Source organism: Anguilla rostrata, chromosome 4 (assembly GCF_018555375.3).
Source record: "Anguilla rostrata isolate EN2019 chromosome 4, ASM1855537v3, whole genome shotgun sequence".
Taxonomy (NCBI): Eukaryota; Metazoa; Chordata; class Actinopteri; order Anguilliformes; family Anguillidae; genus Anguilla; species Anguilla rostrata.
The window spans coordinates 44,575,044-44,597,817 of record NC_057936.1 but is presented as its reverse complement, the minus strand read 5'-3'; the positions used below and the strand labels follow the sequence as shown (position 1 = coordinate 44,597,817).

The 22,774-nt window shown below is 40.5% G+C and overlaps 1 protein-coding gene across 5 annotated transcripts in view; it reads right to left on the bottom strand.

Moving 5' to 3' along the window:
* cnksr2a (connector enhancer of kinase suppressor of Ras 2a) overlaps nt 1–22,774 on the bottom strand; it is a 323,355-nt gene that overhangs the window by 90,136 nt on the left and 210,445 nt on the right. For all 5 annotated transcript variants that reach the window (XM_064332729.1, XM_064332730.1, XM_064332728.1 and 2 more), the window contains one exon: nt 14,680–14,897. In XM_064332729.1, coding sequence (XP_064188799.1) covers nt 14,680–14,897 — 218 coding nt within the window. The remainder of the gene's footprint in view (nt 1–14,679; nt 14,898–22,774) is intronic.

Here is a 22,774-nt window from a genome sequence, read left to right as displayed (position 1 = left end):
CCCATTTCATCTATTTATAATGCCATCATAGCGCTGAGTGTACATGGTCCCCCCATTTTAAGGTACTACAAGTATTTGTTGAATTGGCTTCACAGATTCGTTAGGCAGGCGTATTCATTTGTGTCGTTAGTGAATGCAGAAGAGAGCTGTTGATGTCTAGTCTTGATTCTAGACTTTGCACTTGCCTTTGGAGATTGTTGTTGGGGTGTGACAACATGAGGAAGACAGCAGTGTCGATGCAAATTAAGCTGGCCGTCATAAGGCTCAGAAATGAAAATCAATCAATCAGGAACATTGCAAAAACCCTGGGCATGCCCAAGTCAACAGTTTGGTTCATCATTAACAAGAAAAAAACAACTGGTGAACTCAATTATGTCAAAAGACCCGGTAGACCGAGGAAGACCACTGTAGTGGATGACCGGAGAATACTCTCTATGGTGAAGAAAACCCCCCTGACAACAGCCCAACAGATCAAAAACACTCTCCTGGATGCAGGTGTAGATGTGTCAAAGTCTACCACACGTAGAAGACTACACCAGCAGGACTACAGAGGGTACACTACAAGATGCAAACCACCAATAAGCTTGAAGAACAGAAAGGCGAGTGCTAAAAAAGCACCTAAAAGAGCCCCAAGAATTCTGGAACAAAGTCTTGTGGACAGATGAGACAAAGATTAACATACCAGAGTGATGGAAAGAGGAAAGTGTGGAGAAAAAAGGAAATGCCCATGATCCAAAGCATACCACCTCATCCGTGAAATGGTGGAAGGGGTGTTATGGCCTGGGCCTGTATGGCTGCCAGTGGAACAGGCTCACTTGTCTTCATCGATGGTGTGACTGCAGACAGAAGTAGAACAATGAATTCTGAAGTCTACAGAAATATTTTATCTGCTCAAATAAAACCAAATGCCTCCAAACTCATTGGACGGCACTTCATCATGCAACAAGACAATGACCCGAAACATACTGCTAGAACAACGAAGGGGTTTTTGACGGCCAAAATGTGGAAAATCCTTGACTGGCCGAGTCAATCACTGGATCTGAATCCAATTGAACATGCATTTTACATGTTGAAGAGGAGACTGAAGGCAAAAAGTCCCCGAAACAAGCAGGAACTGAAGACAGCTGCTGTAAAGGCCTGACAGAGCATCACCAGGGAAGATACCCAGCATCTGGTGATGTCTATGTGTCGCAGACTTTAAGCAGTCTTTGCATGCAAAGGATATGCAACCAAATATGTAAAATGATTACTTTATTCTACATTATGTTAAACTGTCCAATATTTCTTGATGCCCGAAAATGGGGGGGACTATGTACAAAAGGTGCTATAATTTCTAAACGGTTCATCCGATACGTATGAAAATACCTTCAAATTAACCCTCTGGGGTCTAAGGGTAAAATGAGGCACACTGGTGATTGTGCGATGCTCTGACATTTGTGTAAATTTCATCAACTCTATATACAGTGATTCCAAAGTGTTTCATATCTTTGTTTTCAGCACAGACTCAGCTACAATAATATGGCAGCAGTAAGTAAGTCATAATCATGTGTGGATTGTAAACTGCTCTAAAAACAAACAAACTGTAAACAGTAGTTTTGAACATGCACAGGAATGTTGTAATAAAGCACACTGAACAATTGTGAATAAGACTTTTGGTCACTGAAATGTGTTCATCAAGGTCTTGGGTATCAAAAGATGACAAAATATTTTAGCAAATCCAATGAGAAATATAAAATAAATTGCTAAAAGTTAGTGTTGTGACTACTATTTTTCAACATCAGGTGAGAATGGGAGGGCAAATGGCCTTTCTGTAATGAATATGCATTGGGTAGGACGACCTGCCAGCTAAGTAGGCTATTCACACCTGGCCGCATGCCTCCCCACCACTAAGACAAAGACTCAGTGAGCCATTTAGAAGACAGAAACAAAGACATCTTTTGATTTTCAGAACCTTTATTGAAGCAAACTATACGCATGGAAGATGAGATGAGACTGGTGTACTCTTGCAACGCTTGCGTGGCCTCTTAGCTAGTGGTGAACTAGGCCGTGTTTCCTGATCAGCATCTCTGTAAATATGATAAAAACAAAATTGTTAGGAAATGTGACATCAAATCAAACTTTATTTATATAGCACATTTCCTTCAACAGGTGAAAATTAAATGTGCTTTACAAAAAAGGGGCAAACCACTAACTAATGAAAACAAAACTTAGAAAATGTGACATGGTTACATCATATACAAACAAAGAACCAAACAAACACAACCAGACGCAGAGAGGTAGCCTATAATTTTGAGAAGCAATGGTTAGAATCGTTCGTAGTGTGGGCATTTACAAGCGCGCATATTAGTGAATATTCCTACAAACACACAGAGAATGTAATACAGCACACATTTACAAATAATGCAAACTATCAACGAAACAACATTAGCTAAACTAAATAAACATTGATATTCCAGCTCAACTACACGCAACTCATCAATAACAATGCCTCAATCTGAAGTAGGCTAGGTCTGTTTAGCTAAGTGGTTATTATATTGCTATTTCCCGAATTTACTTACAGTATGCTAATATCGATTGTGCGAGGACATCAGTTTTAGAATCTTAGCCACGCCACGGGCTATTTATTACCAATATGATCGAAAAACATACAGTCTACCTGATACTTCTAACACAACCAGACGCAGAGAGCCTAGCCTATAATTTTGAGATGCAATAGTTCGAATCGTTCGTAGTGTGGGAATTTACAAATGCGCATATTGCTGGATATTCATACAAACACACAGATACGTTGCAATACAGTACACATATTTACCAATATGATCATAAGAAATATACTTACGCATGAAGTTGATCCTCAGCTGGATCAGTTCGCTGTTCGAAATGGCACCACTCTTCATCAGTGTCGGCTTCCGGACGGACCATTTTCCAAAATTAAACGAAATGTTCACCTCAAAAGAAGTGAATTAGGTGACACTTTGACATTCTATCCCGCTTTCGCAGACTTGGCATTTCTCACATGGATCTCGTATCGCCCCTCCTTTAGTCTCCTTCTATGGAGAGTAATTATAATGTTGTTAACATGTGAATGCGATTTGGGCAGACTTCCTGCTGAGCGAAATTCACATAGTAATGAGTAAAGTTTAACGAAGCATACATGATCTAATTAATCAAATTTAGAACATTTAAAACAATTCATATTATTTGCCAATGGGCGCATTGTAAAGTCGCGATTCTAAGGTTTCTGTTAATGTTTTTGTTGCGTCTGTATGATAACAGCACGTGAAGTTAATCATCCAAATAGAAACGAAAGTAAATTTCATCTTGTCGAGCTCCGCCGGTGGAGCTCTCGACCCCAGAGGGTTAAAGCTGACTGTCTGTCATTGTATCCTTTCAAACTCAAAGTGCTAGAGAACAGAACCAAAATAACAAAAAAATGTGTCACTGTCCAATGAATTATGGTGCTCACTGTAATTTCTGCAGCCTACTTGAGTTGCAAAGAAATTCCAGTGTAAGCTTAAGTATATTTTCCTGGTGTGTATTATACATGTCCAAAAGTGAACCAAGTGACTTTCTTATTTTAAGAAAGCATGCTATATTAGTGTTCTTATAAAAAATTTTAGGGTCCATATTGTCAAATTTCCCTTCAGTCTAAAACTTGCTATATAAGTAGTAGGATAATAGGAACGCACCTTATTCCCAAATTCCCCTCCTCAGACAGTGAGAATTATTTTAAGACCCCCAAAAAATTCCACAATACATTATGCTACATCCCCCGCTTGCTTAGACTTTAGTGGATATGCCTAGGCCCACTTTGTATTTTCAGTCAATCGTTGTACATATTGCCACTTGGAGTTCCCATCAGCAAGATCCATCCTGACCAGTACAAATGGTTCAGACACCTGAGCAGTTCCAAAAGATTTAGAAGTGGACAATGGCATATTGGTAACTTTATGTACAAAGAGGCGTGAATACATACTTAAACTGGGATGTATTTTTGGGTTATCTGATGTTCTTCTGGCACTGAGGGGAGTTCAGGAATAAGATGCTGTCCTATTTCCATGCATTTTCAATGATTTCTCAATAATAACATGTTTGGCTGTGCAGAGTTTCATTAACCCAAGAACATGGCTGGTGCTCACTTAACTTTTCTTATGTACTCACTATGGATGAATTATGCTTGAAGTTCTTTACAACTTTTAGTACATCCAGTATAGCTACTCATGTAGGATCCAAAAAATAATACTAAATTACTGAACTATTAGGCTACTAAGCCACTAGTTCTGACTGGATGTTTAAGTTGCTTATGAATTTTAACTAAAACATGAGCCAGTTTAGGCCCAAAGTTGTCAAAGTCAGACTAGTGTGTCTATATTTTTAATTTACATATAGCCAGTTTATAGGTTTTCTTTTCTCTTCCTTTAATTTCTAAGGGGGTGCAGCGCAATATTGCTTAAAACACTCCACGCTATGATGGTACTATAAACAAATTGAGCGAGATTGATGAAAGTTCTATTATTTATTTATTTATTTATTTATTTTGACGTATAGTAGGTTTGATCTAAATGCAGTTATAGCATATATCCTTTTCTCCAACGGTGGTAGCCTATTTCTTGATATAATTGTTCCGCCCTGTTAACACATTTCTATGGTTACGGGTCAGGCACTCTTCACGGTAAGAAGAAATTTTAGGATTTTTCCGATATTGCTTGTGTCGAAAGTGCTGCGACGGAAACAGCGATAGATTTACTCAGGAGCCACATCTGTCCAAAATGTAAACTGTAAAATGTAAAGTCAGGCAGTTTTAAGGGTCGGGAAAAATTTTATGATGTTATCAATCTAGTATTTACACAGTTGATTGTTAAGACTGGTAACTAGGTGATAACCAGAAGTTCTGCCCACATTTTGACTAATATGGCCACGCACATTGATTCATTAAGAAATATCGTGGATAATGTTTGCGACAAAAAAATTGATTTGGCTCTGTACCCCAAAATTTTAGATATGTATTCAAACAGTTGCAGTATAGTGAGGCTTAGTCAAGTTTATTCAACAACCAATCAGAATTCTATACGTCAGTAGAGCCCAACTTAATGAAATAACACAGACATGCCAATGGTTTGGAAATAAAAAATAATTTGCATAATATGATGAATAATATTATATACTTCTAACTAGAGGAAATGATAATACTGCGATGGCTGAACATAAAGGTTAACAGTACTACCATTTAACAAAGGATAATTTGTGTTATGGGTTAGTGATAGGCTACTCTTATGTTACATGGTTAGTTTGTTAAATCAGTCTCATATAATAAAGTTTTAATGACGTAAAACTATAAGTTCAGGGAATTTGCTGACCAACATACGCACAACAAACAAAACACAACAACACAAAGCAGTAAAATAACCCAATCAGGTATTCAAATTTCATGCTGTTCTACAGTTTAATGTCAGGGTTAAGTAAAATGTGTTTCAATACTTAACGGTGATAATAAGGGAGACCAGTCCTTAATTCCATTAGGTGATGCTCCTCCAGCTCTTTAGCTGGTCCCAGGGGTCCATGGCAGGTGCACAGAGACTTGGGAAACTTCTTCTGTGAAGTCGGGGTTGCGATGGGTTCCAGTCAAGATGACAGATGTGCACAAATCTTCCACTTCGGCCCAGCCACAAGGGAGGTATGGAGGAAAAGTATGTAGATACGTGTTCCTCAAACAGCTGTTAATAGGACGGTGGGAGGCCAACTCAGGCAGGTCTCCAGCGAGGTGCGAGTTGGGAAGCGCAGCAATGTCCTTAAGGTGATGCATCTGGTCGGTTAGGCAATGCCTTACCTCAAAGTTGTTAGGTTTTTTGATGACTTTTATGCTGAAAAGTCACTGACGCGACAGAACCCCATGTGTGATCTCTTTAATGTGACTGGTGTATTATTTTGGCCACACAAACATTTAATTGGCTTGTGGTATTGAAGCAGTCAGTGAAACGTGGATAGATAGGCCATTGATTACTGTGTTAATGTTTAAACTGGTTCAATTTGGCTCCTCAGTCCTCCAAAAAGGGTGTATCCTTTGCCCCAAGCTGATGCTTGATCACGCAGAGTTTGTTGTAGGGTCACAAGAAGAAGGGAACAGGCACGTCATACTGTGTTTGACCAAAAAAGTTAATGATGAACGTGAGAGGGAGCCAGAGGCTCCAAAGTTCCCCTGAATGATTATACATTGTTACAGCAGTTAAAGTGCAGTACAAGTGCACATTCTCAGCTTTTATTGAAGGGCATTTCTTTATATGCTTAGGTTTCACCATGTAGAAATTACAGCACTGCTTATACATAACCCCCCCAAGTCAGAGCACCACATTGTCAGGGTTTGGGGGGTGAGGACCCAGGTGCAGAGTTAAAAAAAAAAAAAAAACACTGGAGGCTCAAAAGGTAAGTTTTTAAACAGACTTTACTTTCAAAAACACAAACAGAAAACAAACAAAAGGCCATGAGGGGCAATTCCCAAACACTCAAAAAATGTTTGTAACAATTAAACAGGCAAAGAAACTCAAAACATTCAAAAGACTCAAAACAGAAAGACACGCAGAGGACTCGAAATACTCGAAATACCGAAACTCGAAAATACTCGAAACGCAGGGAACACAACAGTAGGAGCGCAACAGAGATGAGAAGCAGGGAAACAACTTAAATACAAGAAGGTTAAATGAGACAACAGGTGAGAACACTAATAGAACCAACACAGGAGGAGAGGGATAATAAGACCCAGGAGAACACAATGCACAATTAACCCAGAGAGGGGAGGGATAACGAGACACAGGCAAAAACAATGATTGAATAAATTAACACAATAATAGAATCAAACACAGGAGAAAGCAATGATGCAAACAAACCAAAGTACGAAGCGGCAAAAAAAAAGGAATAACCGGAACAAAAAAGGGCAGAACCCCCCCCCCCCCCAAGGGATGGCTCCTGATGTCCCAGAAGACCGACCTGGGGAGGACTCGGGAACAGGACTAGAGGGAAGACGGGACTGGACTCGAGGGAAAGGGGACTCGAAAGGGGACTTGGGGCTAGACAGGACTCAAGAAGATGGGACTGGACTCAGGAAGACAGGGCTGGACTCAGGAAGACACGGAACAGGACTCAGACATGGAACAGGACAGGGAGACCTAACAAAAAGGCAGACTGACCGACAGGCAGGCAAGGAGACACACAGCAAGACAGACAGACACGCAAAGAGACAGACAGACATGCAGCAAGAGGGGCGAACCCAAAGACAGACACAGAAGCTGACAGACAGGTAGACAGGACAACAAGCAGACTGACTGACATGCAGACAGACAGGCAGACAAGCGAGTAGGCAGACTGGCCAACGGGCCGACGGTCTGGGGGGCAGAAAACACGCAAACAAACACGCAAACAAGCTAGTGGATAAACAGGCAGATAGACAGACAGACAATGGGGCAGGTGGACCAGCTGTCAAACAGTCTGGGGGACGGACCGGCCCCATCCCCAAGGGGGAATGTCCTCCAGGACTTGACCACCGAGATGCCCCAGGGTGCCGGAACACAGGAGGGCTGCCGTGCTGACTCGCCGAGGCCACAAACAGAACCGCCGGCGCTACTGTGGCAGACTCCGAGTCTCTGGACGGCCGGGGTTTCTGGACCCTAGGCCAGGGAAGCTCCTGGACACTGGGCAGTGGAAGCTCCCGGGGCAGTGGAAGCTCCTGGACGCAGGGCAGCGGAAGCTCCCGGACACTGGAAGGCACAGGGACACTGGAAGGCTTGGGGACACTAGGCAGTGAGAGCTCAGGGAGACGGGACAGGACTGTGTTTCTGTCTCTGTTTTTCCTTGTTGGGCCGCCAGATGGCGGCACTTCTGTTTTGTGTCCTGCTCGTTCCCCTGTTAATTGTATTATTGCTTTCAATTATTTTATTATTGTTTCTGATTGTGTCTCATTGTTCCCACCTGTGTCTTGTTATCCCCTCCTTTTCTGGTTTGATTGTTCTTTGAGTTCACCTGTGTCTTGTTACCCCTGTCTATTTAAGTTCTTTGTCCCCTTGACTCAGGTGCTGGTTCCTTGTGTTTGTTTCTGACTTTATGTACCTGCCTGCTTTTTTCCTGTCTGCGTATCTTTTATGTGTATGCTTGTGTGTTCCTCATGCCTGTATTCTGCCTGCCTGTGTTCTGTTCTGTGTTTTTTTGTTCTTATGAATTTTTTGAGTTTGTTGTTTTGCCCTTTGTGGCCTTATCTGTCCCATTTGTGTTTGCTTTTTTGTTGTAGTAAAGTCTTTATTTCCATTTTCCTCTTGAGTTTTGTGTGTTTCACACTGGGTCCAACTCCCCCGAAACCATGACATCTTGTTCATAAATCTACCTTTTGAGCCTCCTGTGTTTTACTCTGCAATTGGGTCCTGCCTAACCTGCAAATTCCTGACATATTGTTTGGAACAAATGAATGTTATGCTAATGAAAGTAGTCGGAGGCCAAAAGTTTCCATACATCAAGGCTAGACATTCAAACTCAATTTTTCACAACTCCACATATTTCATGTTACCATACATATCCTGTGTTTAGTCAATTATGGTATCTACTTTATTTTCATAAGAGGTCATTTTAAAACAATATCTAAAAGACAGATTTATTTCAGCTTTTAAGTACTATGTCAGATTTTCAGTGGGTCAAAAGTTTACATACACTTTGTTAGTATTTGGTGGCATTGCCTTGTAATTGCTTAACTTGAATCAAACGCTTGGGGTAGCCTTCCTCAAGTTTCTCACAATACTTTGCTGGAAATCTTCCAGACAGAATTGGTGTAACTCAATCAGATTTTTCGGCCTCCTTGCTCGGACACACTTCTTCAGTTCAGTCCACAAATTTTCTATGGGATTCAGATCAGGGCTTTGTGATGGCCACTCCAATACTTTCACTTTGTCGTCGTTAAGCCATTTTGTTACAACTTTGGAGGTATGCTTAGGATCACTGACCTGCTGGAAGACCCAATTGTGACCAAGTTTTAACTTTCTAGCAGATGTCTTGAGGTGTTGCTTCAGTATTTCTAGATAACCCTCCTTCCTCATGGTGCCATCTATTTTCTGAAGTGCACCAGTCCCTTTTCCAGCAAAACACCCCCACAACATGATGCTGCCACCCCCATCCTTCACAGTTGGGATGGTGTTCTTCGGATTAAAAGCCACACCTTTTTTTCCATACATAGCGCTGATCATTATGGTCAAACAGTTCCATTTTTGTTTCATCTGACCAGAATATACTCCTCCAAATAGCTAGGTCTTTGTCCTGGTAATCACCTGCAAACTTCATTCTGGCTTTTTTATGCCGGTCTTGGAGTAGGGGCTTCTTCCTTGCGGAATAGCCTTTCAGGCCATGCCAATATAGGATTCTCTTAATGGTGGATGTAGATACTTTGGTACCTGATGCGTCCAACTCCTTCACCAGTTCCTTTGTTGTTGTCTTGGGGTTCAGTTGAACCAGTCGGACCAAAGTTCGTTCACCCCTGGGAGTTAATTTGTGCCTCCTTCCTGAACGATGTAGTGTCGTCATGAAATGCATATGGCTGGTGTGTGACTTTGGTAAACATATGCATTGAAGATTCTGACATTCTGATAAGCGCAAAAGCAATAGTTTAAAAGCAACTGACAATTATTAGTTAGTAAATGTAAGTGTAAGAAAATGTTAGTGTAAGAAATGAAAGATTCCCCTGCGGGCGAGGCGGGATTTGATTGTCCGACCTTGCACTTTCAGGCAACAACATTGCGCCACCAACCAAGCAGCTAAAACTATTTTGGCTTTGTTGGTAAACTGTTATTGACTTAAACTTTGGAACTACAAATTTAACTTTACAAAGGACCAAATTCCCACAAACCATTTCATGCACAGTAGCATAAAGTAACATCAACACTATGATAGTTGCCATCATATTACATACTGCCCCTGCACAATACTGTGAAATAATGAAAACTATAATAGGTGACAGATGTGTTTATATTACATTTTTTGGCATATCAAAAGAAATGGTCCCATCTAGTGGCCTTAAAAAACATAGTTGACACAGTAACAGGTGATACAGATGATAATGACTGATCAAGTGCATAATAAATAAATAAATAAATAAATAAAAATAAGAATGTAGCTAGCTATAGGCTATTTCTAAGATATTTTATTTTCTTACAGTGTGAGCTAGGTTATTTGATATGAGAGGAAATGGCCAGAGTTCAATCCAGATAGCTAGCTTCAAAGGATCGTTCAGAGAAATTAAATGCATAGAAACTGCTAAATTAATAAACTCATATAAAACAAGCTATTTATAATGCCAGAGAAAATACACGTAAAACTTATAAATATATTTACCTTGTAGTGACTGATGTAAATTAAGAACAGTTCCTCAGATTAGATTGTCTACCGTAATTTAAACCAGTGAACGTTAGTTCGCTACCTTGTTTGAAGTTGATAGGTATTAATTAAGGTAACTAGCTAGCTAAAACATTAGTATTCCTTTACATTTGGTAACATTACTGTACTTAACCTTAGCTAGCTAGCAAGATAAATCTGCTTGTCCTAACTTTTTCCCAGTTATGATTCAGGTAAAATTTTAAATAAAACAGTGATTTACCTCATTCAAGCCTCTCAGCCCGAGACACTCGAGCAAGCAATTGGTTAATTCTTGGTAGACATACGGACTCTGATTGGCCTCGTCTTTCAAATCTCGGTAGCGATATGCGCCCTGATTGGCTAACCCCTTCAATTCTTGCTAGATTCTTGGTGGTCAACGGGGATTTGATTGGATCTCACTACCAAGACTCACAGCTTCCTCGGGCGCCTGAAGTGTGAATTTTCTTGGTGAAATGTGCTCTTGGTTATAAAGAAGACAGTCCAGTAAGCACAACTGAGCTCTGGTTGCATTCCATATAGCCTGGCTATATAGTAGAGGTAGAGAACTTTCACGTTGAAAGGAAATGTTGCCGGTTAACTGAACGTGTTAATGTATGTCATAGTACAGTCTATACGTTTGGTGAAGGACAGGGTAGATTTGGGGCAAAAGCAAGAGTTGAAAAGTAATAATAGAATTATTAGTGAGCAAATAAGCTTTTCTAAGAAATGAGAAACTGAGTTTCAGGTGGGACTCAATCCTCTGATTCAGCAGTCCATAGACCATGACATTACCACTGAGCCACAAACTTATTGGCTGTGTTGAATGGAAATTTTCTTGGCCAAAACGATATAAGTGCATTTTGCATGTGTATGTGACATTTTGATTGGCTGGTGTAAGTAAATGATTAGCAGGTGTAGGTAAATGTCTAATGGGGAGACATATTGTTTGTGAGCTTGCAGCATTAAGATGATGTAATCTGGCAGGAAGAAGGAGAAAACGCAAAATCCTCTAAATTTGGGGCTTTATTGTGCGGACGTGTGAAGTTGTTTGTGAATTCTGTATGTTGAAATGGGGTGAGAGGGTACAGAAATTAACGTTTTGTAAGAGCTGAGAGTCTGAGGTCAGTGTGGGTATTTCTGTAGGAAACCCTGAAAAGTGGAAAACTCTCGGTACTGTATAGGTATGGGGCATGCCCCGCCAAGGCGTAACTTGGCTGGATGGCATACCTGCCATCCCAATGTTTTATTTTTTATCACAAAAAGTGAGAGCTCTGCGTATCAGAATCAGAATTGGGTTTATTGGCCAAACATGCTTTTTTCACATGTAAGGAATTTGACTCCGGTTCACAATAACTCACACTGTGCTTGCATTCAACAATGTCAACAACAAACAACAATGACAAACAACAACAAGAATAGTTTTTACCTACAGTAAGCAGTAGAGAGAGAACTGTATCGAGACAGCCAATCCTGGCGGCATCTTGATATCTGTGTGAGTGTTTGTTCAGCACTGCATCGTGTATTTGACCGTAACATTACATAGTAATATAAAAGCAGTCCTTGTGGCATAATTGTTTTTTATGTTTTTGGAAGATTTTACTAATTTTCCATCTCATCACCATGGCTAATGCAAATTCCTAAGATACTGGGACAGAAAAACAGGAATCATGAAGTCTAGCTCGGATATATATGAACATGTAATTATTACTGTTTGTAACATTTCAATTATTAACTAATAGTTATTGGGGGCTAACTAACAGCCCTAGCTCTTAGTATGGAATGGAAATGCCATGGTATCGCCACTCTGCAGATCATTTTTATTACTTAAATTCCCCTCTTTCATGCTACACATGTACCTCCTGTGCCACTCATGTTACATGCACCTCCATCCAGTACTTATTGTGCCTTGTATAATTGTCTTGATGTTGTAGCTTGTAATGCCTCCTAGTTTTACTAAGCATAGGTTATGTCAGAGTAATGTTTACTGTGTGAACTGGATTTAATGTGTTTATGGCTATGACTAACTTACAAAATGAGTATTGTACCTTATCGGACCTGTGTTTTGTAGTTGTTCCAATGACCTTTGGTATACACTTATTATAAGTCGCTTTGGATAAAAGCGTTTGCCAAATAAATGTAATGTAATGGTACTCATTCAAATTTATAGTGTGCTGGTATCTGCAAGATTATGGTAAAATTTCCATTGATCATAATAGCGATCGTAATAGTAATATGTAGTCCCATTCCCATGTGACAAAAGATTACATACTGCAGAGTACTGGAAAACAGACACATGAATTATTACATATTTAGGTATGTTTATTAGTGTCACAATGCTGCATTATTCCCCAACGTGATATCAATGTTTAATCTTAAACCATCATAAAGGGGAAAATGTATATGCTTTATAATGGTCAAAATAATTTTATTCATTTTTGGAGAAGTTTAGGATAGGTTTTTGGACTCTTAGAAATCTTACATAGAAATTCTCATTTGAGAATGAAGCAAAAGTGAGTTTCATGAGTCAAAACATTTGATTTGTAGAAAAATATATGATTATGCTATGATTTACAGGGACACCATGGTACACTGCTTACATTTAGCTTTATAGATCTTTAGTAGTCCCAATATTTTGTTTTATAAATGTGCCCTCTCAGTATTTCATTTCAAACTAAAGAAGAACAACGTTTTTAATCATTTCTACCTACATTATGAATATAATCTAATCTAAATTAGTATTGTAAATGGTATAAGTGCCTTGCTACATTTAAGGCATTTTTCAGGTCTCAGTGATGCTCAAATTTGGAGTTATAAAACCTTAAATAGGGCACTCCCTAAATGGGCAAGGATCGGCCAGATTTGACATAGCTAGCTACTACGCTAGCCACCACTACAATATTAATGTTTCAAGGAAGAGCCGACCCCAAAAGAAAAATAAAGAAAAAAATTAAGGAGTTTCTCCAAAGCACCAAAGGGCTTCTCATTAGCTGAGATTTCTGAAATTCTGCTCTGACTAGTGGCTGTCATAGGCATCAATAATGGGACAGCATGGCCGGCAACCGTGTTGAACAAGAGACCTTGAAGCAAAGGTAGTACATAAGTTTTTTGAATGTAACTTCAACAGTGGTTTACTAGCAACACTAATTAATTCTGGTTAGATCTTATTAACATTTTGCTAGATAATCCGAGGAAAAATGTGTGGGGCAGTGCCATGCATGCACACAATATTCTTGCGCATTGGACACAGTCAATCATGCAAGCGCATGCTTGTCCTCAGTATTTTAAAAACTAAATTCATTAAAGCTGCTGCAATCACAAAGAACTAATTGTGTTCCACTTTAAATGTGCAAAAACCAGCTCCCTTTTCAGCCATACAAGCCCATCTGTATTTTATTACCGCTTCATCGATTAGGGTTGTCCCCAGTTGAAATATTGAGGCCTCCATTCTCTCTCATCGACTAATATCAGTTTAAATGCTAACATAAATATATTTATATTTATTATCAGGAGCTTGCTAAACGGCAACATGTATCAGAGTGGTTTGAAACTTATGACCTAATGTACAACTTTCAGTAGGCTACTGCAGAATGCTGGGACATACCTGGCCAATTAGCCAGAAAAATAATGACAAACTTGTCAATGTCTAAATGACGGGTCCTATTCTGCTCTCTTCACACGTTCATTTGTATGGGTAGTCAGCAAATAGCGAACAGCTCCAATGAAGTTCAAGATTCATAAAATTAAGTTATAATTAGTTTACTGGCACAATAATTTTTTGTAAAACTGCATAAAAATAACAGAAATAAAGTTTGTTACAAACACACAATGTCCACTCGGCAAACAAGGTCAAACAGACAAAGTCCACTCGGCTAAGCAAGAATCAAAGTTGAACTGAAATAAGATCAAACAGGCAAAATCCATGAAGTGATCACAATCCACAATCAGCATGTGGGGCTCAGGCTGGATGAAAGCTGAGGTGAGGACACGTGTGTTAAATGTTATACTCCCTGATGTCACCACCTGTTGCAGCAAAATGCCACTCAGCTTCCACCTCCACTATATCTCACTCCCACACCGAACACATCCGATACTGTTTCTCACTTCTTTCAAACATACACATTCATACAAACACACATACCAAAGGGTATCTCTCTTTTACACAAATATTCATACATACCCACACCAGTGTGCTTCTCTCTCTCTCTCTCTCTCTCTCTCTCTCAAACACACACACACACACACAGAAAAATAAGGGTTGCAAGGTCAATATAAAAAATGAGAAAGAGAGAGAGAACTCACATGGTAGAGGGAGGTCGAGTCAGAGCTGGGAGAGGAGAGGGACTCCTGCCTCAGCACCTCCATCTGCAGAGATGGCAGCAGAGCATAGTGACTGGGGCTGCCTCCCTTCTCACTCTTCTTTTTGCTCCTTTTGCCTGTGTCTTGCTTGCTGCTGCGCCCAGTTAGATACTCTTCAGGGAGGGCCTTGTCCTTGCTCACATAGCACATCATGGAGTTCTCTGTGAGACAGGAGAGAGACCGGGGACAATGGTGAGAGGAGAGAGGTGCTGGGCGGGGTGCGGCATTGGGCGGGACATGAGCCAGGGTAGGGTTGTGCATGACAAGGTCTGATGTGGACCATAGGATAGGATAGGGTGGCACATTGAGCAGGACAGATGGGGTACCCCAGGGTATCATATGACCCTGGCTCTAAAGGGCTTACACACCAAAAATGGGACACACATCTTATGACAACACTTCACCATAGCTCTACAAATTAGAAAATTGAGATCATTAATTGTTAAATGACTCAATATTGAGTCAATATGTTGCTGACCTGTGAGCTGTAATTCCCACAGTGAGTGTAAGAGAAAGCTGTACTGTTAGTTCCTTCTTTACTCAACCAGCCCTGCTCACTGGCTGCTGCTATAGACCAAATAAAAATACACCAATGAGTAAAAACTAGCAAAAGAGACTGCTTTCCCATGTCCAGCCTCCTAGACATCTAGTTGTTTAGCCGAAGCCAATGAGATGTGAGGTAAGAGGGGAAAATGCTGTCAAAGTTTCTATGGTAACAGTGTGCCTTCACCAGACCTTCACTTTTGATGATGTTACTATTTCATGTAACACCAATAGAGGGGGGACAGACTGACAGCAAAAGGGAGAGAAAAAAGCGAGAGCGAGTCCAGAAAAAAATGAGAGGAAGAATTAAAGGGGGAGCAAGGATTACAGTATTTGTATTGTAGTTTGCTGCAGACAGTGATTTTACAGTATGCATGCAATACCAGTAAAATATTTTAAATTTAAATTGAAAGACACGTATAGCTAGGATTGGCAAATTGACTGATTTAAATTTCAATTTGAATCTAAGAGAGAGATACTCCAGGAGAATTCATATACCAGGGAGCTTTAACTGCCATTACTTTTTTAAGGCACACAGATGGATACAAATGTGGACATAAATTGCAGCCAGCTTTTCCACATAGAAGTGAAGCATAAGTCCCCTGTATCCAGCAAGATTATTTTTAATCATTTTACTCATTAAGATCATTTTAAAATGAAATGAATTCTATCTAAAAACACACCTCAGTCCAGTGAAAACATACCAAACATTAAAGTAGGGCAGAATTACACTATTTCCCTTCACTACTTGTGCATCTGATCGCTTCTACTCTACTCCGCATTTCAGATAAGCGTATCTTTACTTGATTTGTTTCTGCTGTTGCTAGTTAGAGAACATAGTTGTGTGTTAATTTAGATCATCTCTCTTTAATTTGTCTCAGCTGTTGCTATTTAGCGAACATAGTTGTGCGTTAGCTCAGAATCTCCCTAATTAACTCTCTGTTGTTAGTTAAACTAAAGAACATACTTACGCGTTAGTGAAACTGTGTATAGGTGTTGCTGTTAAATTGTATTGTTTAGCTAATTTTGAGTAGCTTCACCTGGTGCTTATCTGCCCTAATGAGGGCAAAGCAATTACGTAATTGCCACCCCGTATTTATAGCTCCAGCTGAGACTGCCATAGGCATAGGAATAACCCAATTCCCTTGTGCGCATTGCCTCACCCCAGATGGACCATCCACCGCAGGCGCAACTTATCTAACCTGATCTACCCACCCTTGTCCACACCTCAGGAATTTACTGTCACAGGTGGACTATGGAACTGCCAGTCAGCTGTCCAGAAAGCTGACTTCATTACTGCCTTTGCCAAAACGAAGTCTCTTTACTTCCTGGCTCTCACAGAAACCTAGATCACTCCCGAGAACACCGCCACCCCAGCTACACTGTCTGCAGGATACTCCTTCTTGCACACCCCCAGGGCCTCTGGCTGAGGCGGGGCTACCGGTTTGCTCATTTCTTTGTCCTGGAAGTTCTGTGTCCTTCTGTGTGATAAGATATCTTTCTGCCTGGCTGACATCTCCACCTGGATGGCCAGCCACCACCTGAAGCTCAACCTCAACAAAACTGAGCTGCTTTTCTTCCCATACAAGACCTCCTTACTACGTGAGCTCTCAATCACGGTTGATGGCACCACAATGACTGCCTCTCACTCTACTAAGAGCTTGGGGGTGGTCCGGGGTGACCAACTGGACCTCAAGGAGCACATCAAGGCAACATCACGGTCATGCAAATTCCTTCTATACAACATCAGAAGGATTTGACCATATCTGACTACGCACTCTACCCAGCTGCTCGTCCAGGCTATGGTGACCTCCTGCCTTGATTACTGCAACTCTCTCCTTGCAAGCCTGCCAGCTTGTGCCATACAGCCACTACAGACGATTCAAAATGCCGCTGCCCGACTCATCTACAACCTTCCCAAATTCTCCCACGTCACTCCTCTGCTGCGATCACTCCACTGGCTACCGGTCGCTGCCAGGATCCGGTTCAAAACCCTGACCCTCAGGACAGCCCCTATCTACTTGCAGGACATGATTTGAACCTATACGGCTGCTCGACCACTCCGCTCTGCAGCAGTACCCCCTCCCACCCGAGCAAAGGGATCACAGAGCTTCTCCACCCTAGCTCCCCAGTGGTGGAACAAACTCCCTGTCCCTCTTCAAACCTCTCCCTCACTACCCATCTTCCGCCGTGGTCTGGAGACTCATCTCTTCAGACTATACCTGGACTAACTCCCACCACTCTGTATATTTCATTCTAAATCCACGCCCCCTCCCCCCTTTCATGACACTCGTTACATGTTCCCCCATCCCAGCCGTTTTTGTCATTTGTATTTGTCCTAATACTGTAGCTTGTTCTTCTGCCTAGTTGGCTTTGCAGAGGTTAGGTCAGAATGGTGTTCACTGTGTGAGCTAAACTGTGTTCTTGGGTAGAAATAGCTGTACAAAATAAGTATTGTATCTTATTGAACCTGTGTTTTGTAGTTGTCCATGACCATGAAATGCACTTTTTGTACGTCGCTTTGGATAAAAGCATCTGCCAAATAAATGTAATGTAATGCAATTACTTGGCATCCAAAAGTAGTATTAAAATCTTGAATACATATAAAGAAAAACAAGTATCATGCCCACCAATTAAGTGGGATTTATGAAAAACAGCTTCCCCTTTCAGCTCGTTCTGAAATGAATATGCTAAACATTACCAAGGCCAGCTCCAGATAAATAAAGTCAACCAAACAAAAATTCTTATTATTATAAGAGGGAGCCATAACTGAAAAACATAGACATTTTGATATCAATACTTTTAATGGCAGGCCAAGAGTCCGTTTGAATTAATGAGTTATAGGCAGTGCTTTGTACATGTGAGTAACTTGGCATTTTCGTACGTTGGAAACGCGTTTTTTTATGAGATATCTTTTCTTTTTGCAAAGTGTTTGTTAGAAGAAAGTGGGAACAGTCATGCATATAAATGTAGACAATGACCAGTATACATACACATACACATGCAAACACGCATACAGCATAGGCAGTGCCGGATGTAGACTGGTTTTATTGGGAGGAGGGCGAGATTTTGGGGGGTCAAGTTGAGGACATGATTTGTGAAGAACAGTAGAGTGGACCTGGGTATAAAAACGTGAAATAACCCTTTAAGAAACGGTTGTGGATTATGGCTATCCTTGAGTGAATTTGTACAATCTGATGAATGTGTACTGTTTAGCACTTTTGCTTTGTTATATATGTAAAACAATGGCTGTGACAAAGGCTGCGGTGGCGTAAGTCTAAAAATAAGCTTGCACCATTAGAAAATGAACAGAAATGTCCCCAGTGTATGTACTCACTCATCTGACGGCCATGCAACGAGCCTTCATTGACAAAATTATCAGCAAGTTTGTAGAATTTGAGCTGCATAGGTCACAACTTGCATACCCTTCTGTTCTGCTCTGTTTTCTGTTATGTGTCGTCGAGGTGCACTTTCAGCGTTTCTGAGGTTTATGAGGCATTTTGATAGGCTGAGCTGTTCGCTGTTTTGCTTAGCTAGACAGGGGAGAATAGCAGCACATGGATATGTCCCAGCAATCTTTGCATATTAGAAAATAACAGCAGCACGAGAGAAATGAGGACAAATGATGAAATTTAGTTGAAACAATATGTTGCTAGCAGAATGGGCATGTAGTGCAAAGATAATAAAGTGACCATGATTGAAATGGGTTTCCTTATTGGACGCTATATAAAATAGACGGTATTGCTAGTTACTCTTTGAATTAATTGTTGAAGCAATGCGTGAAATTGCGCAGAGAAACTGTAGTGTAAATGTGCTTTTCTGATGTTCATTACTAGTAGTTATAATGATGAATGAGTCACGTTTTTAAAATGTAATGTTTTAATGGGGTGTTGCAGACCGTTCGTACGTAGTAATTGTTTGCATGTGGGTAGATAGAGAACAGGGCGAGGTAACATGAATGTAGAAATGTGGCGTTTGCTGATAAGAACATTTTCTACAGTAGCCAAGTGAAGCAATGTAGTTAGTAGAAATGCCACAGTGGTCAGCTGGTGTAACTTTTTAAGAGAATCAATACATTTACCATCATGAAATGCATATGGCTGGCCGTGAGTGACCTTTGGTAAACATCTGCATTGAAGATTCTGATATTTTGATAAGTGTAATAGCAATAGTTCAAAAGCAATAGACAAGTATTAGTTGACAATATACGTGTAAGAAAATGCTAGTTTAAGATACGAAAGGACCTGTCCCTGAGGGGGAGGCGGGATTTGATTTTACAACTTTGTGCTTCGCAGTCATTTACATTAGCAGTGCACCACCGTCAAGTAGCTGTCTAAAAGTGTGAATTTTTTTGGTTAAATGTGTCCCTGGTTTTAAAGAAGAAGACAGGTCAGTAAGCACAGTCGAGTTCCGGTTGTATCCATATAGCCTGGCGATATTGTAGGAGGTTAACTGAACGTGTAGATGGTATGTCATATTGCAGTCTATACGTTTGGTGAATGGCGGGTAGATGTGGTGAAAAAGCAATAGTTGAGAAATAAAAGACAATCATTAGTGAGCAAATAAGCATGTATAAGAAACTTGCTTCAGGTGCGGCTTGAACCTATGACTCAACAATCCGTAGACTGTGACGTTACCACTGAGCCACGAAGTGACTAGCTGTAGAGACTGGCAATTTTCTCAGGTAAAAAGATATGTCCATTTTGCATGTGTATGTGGCATTTTGATTGGCTGGTGCTGGTGAAGGATTGGCTGGTGTAAGTAAAATGACCAATGGGGAGACATATTCTTTGTGAGCTAGGAGGCAGGAAAAAGAAGAAGCAGAAAACACAAAATCCCCTTAGTTTGGGGTTTTATTGTGTGGACATGTGATGTTGTTAATGAATTGTTGAAATGGGGTCAGAATGTACTGAAATTAATGTTTTTAAAGTTACAATCTCAATGATTTCAGTTTCGTTCTCTATGGCGGTGCCAATGGCGAGAAGCGGTAATTGCAGGTGCGTTTTTGGACCTCACTTCCCATAGACCCAACCGGATCCAACCAGTGTCGCCTGTGTGACGTCAGTCAGTTGGCACCTGGGCCACGCCAACTATAATACTTATTATTTACTGAATAAAAAATGGTTGTTATGAAAGTAATATTATGTACATACTCATTCATTGTCTAACATTAGGCTAACTTAAACTGTCTTTACACTGCCGAGCCGGGTTAAAATGCTGTAGCAGGTCTGGGGTAGAATTAGTGATGATCAATTTCCACACACGTTCTTTATCCACCTTTTGCCCGGTATGAACATCTTTACACTGCAGAGAAGAATTCGCGGGATTCGCTGTGGCTCATGCAATTATGTATCTCCTGCACAATAAACAGTCTTTTTCGTGAATGACTGTTGTGTAATATTTTTGAAACAACTGCCTTACAAAATGTTACCCCTGGTGTTTCTGGTTTTGCTAGCTATATTGTTTGAGAATAAAGCTGAGCTGGGTGTTAAATTAGCATTCAGAACCAGAAGAATAAAACAAAAACAAAGGAGATTTAATCAAAAAGGGCATAAAGGCTGAAGGAACATATGAGGAAGCGTAATAAAATAACAATGCTAATCCATACTGCCGTATTCTTTTATTTAGTTTTCTCCGGCTTGACATCTTTACACAGAAATCAGACCACGTATACCCCGGCTTTATTCCTATCATTATAATATACTGATGAACTTAATGGCAGTGTAAATAACGATAACGCTAAGGCCAGTTCAGATCAATGATTCGCAACGAGACGAAACGGTTTTAGAATGTTGCAGAGAAAACTGCAGCGGTATGAACTGGTTAGTAGCAGAGCCGTTGCCTGCCCCTTTAGTTAGCTACGTTGCAACAAGGTAGCATTGCATTCGAGAGACGGTTGGCGAGGTCGGTAGCGTTAGCTAGCGTTTTTTCTAATTGTTAGCTGACATTAGATTGTGTTAATTACATTAGCTAGCTAGCTAACGCAACGTTTCCTGATATGAGAGATGGATACTGTGCGTAACGTTGTCTAAACTAATGTTGCCTTTCTTGACATGGTCCGGTAGCTAGCGTTAGCTGTGCAAATAGCTATGTAATTTAGTAACGTTACATTGTCATCAAATGTAATACAAAATCTACATCAACAAATAATATGACCTCTCATGTTACACAAGAACTTTTTAGGGTTCCATAACTTTCTCTGTTATTGTAGCAGACACCGGAAAAAACAGTACGCCGCTCACACACAAGTGAATTGAAGAGCAAGCCTGTTGCGTTAGCGCCGCCTACCCTCTCTGACGGACCATCCACTGGTGGGTGATGGAAAACGCGTCACTAACTATGCGCCGCTTGTGATTTTTTCCCGGGAATGTCGCCACAGACACCCAGTTCTTTAATCATAAATTATTCTAATAATAATAATATAAATTAATATAATAATAGGCTCAATCACCGTTGTGTTACCTAATTTGGCGATAGATAGTGACTTAAAAGACGTTTATTTTAATGAAAATCTTTGAGATTATTACTTTAAGGGCTGAGAGTCTGTGGCTATTGCGGTTATTTCTGTGGAGAACCCTGAAAAGTGCCAAACTCTTGGTGTTGTATAGGTATGGGGCATGCCCTGCCAAGGCGTAACTTGGCTGGATGACATACCTGCCATCCCAATTGACTGGATGTCATGCCTGCCATCCCAATAACCTGCTTTTATAACACTGAAGAAAACAGTCTCGTTTCAAACAGACAAAATATGACAGGAGCCAGAAAACCAGGCTTATGTCCAGGAAAGTTGATTTTAAGTTTTTTAGAACACATGCAAGCCGAGAAACAGAGCTTCAAATAGATGTATCATACATGGAGATTGGACAATTATTGAGGAAGTAGTGCTGTTCTGAAGTTAGAAAGTTATGCTGAATGGGCGGCCAGAAAACCAGAGATTTTCGCTACCAAAGATTGACAAGGGATTCCCACACTTTTGTGACATATTTCCTTAGCAACCATGTGTTTAAATAGATACCAGTTACACCAAATTACACATAATGCACTGTGGTGGTATATTCTACCTATTTGATGTTGCATGAATGCATGAAATACAAATATATGCTTAGAAATCAACTTTAATGTAGGTTGAAAGCAGAAGTTAGGATCCTCACTGCCTCTTGTTCACACCCACTCAGACTTTGAATTAATTTATGCAGCCTTAGTCACGCCCCCTTCCCTGGAATAACAATGATGCCTTTGACAAGCTGTCAATAGCTGCTCTCCTACTACTCACCAGTGAAAAGAATAGTAGGCAGCTTTTTCATTGACTTAATCACCTGAAATTGAAATATTCTTCCACGACCGTTTGGGCATATTGTTTTACCGTTGTCAAGCAAAACTCTCGTTGGTAGTTGTATTTGCACCGTTGATAAGCAAAAACCTCTGGTCATTAATTCTACGAAAACAACAATTCTATCTAGAAAACATAGATCCTTCTTGTATTATAGCATACAAT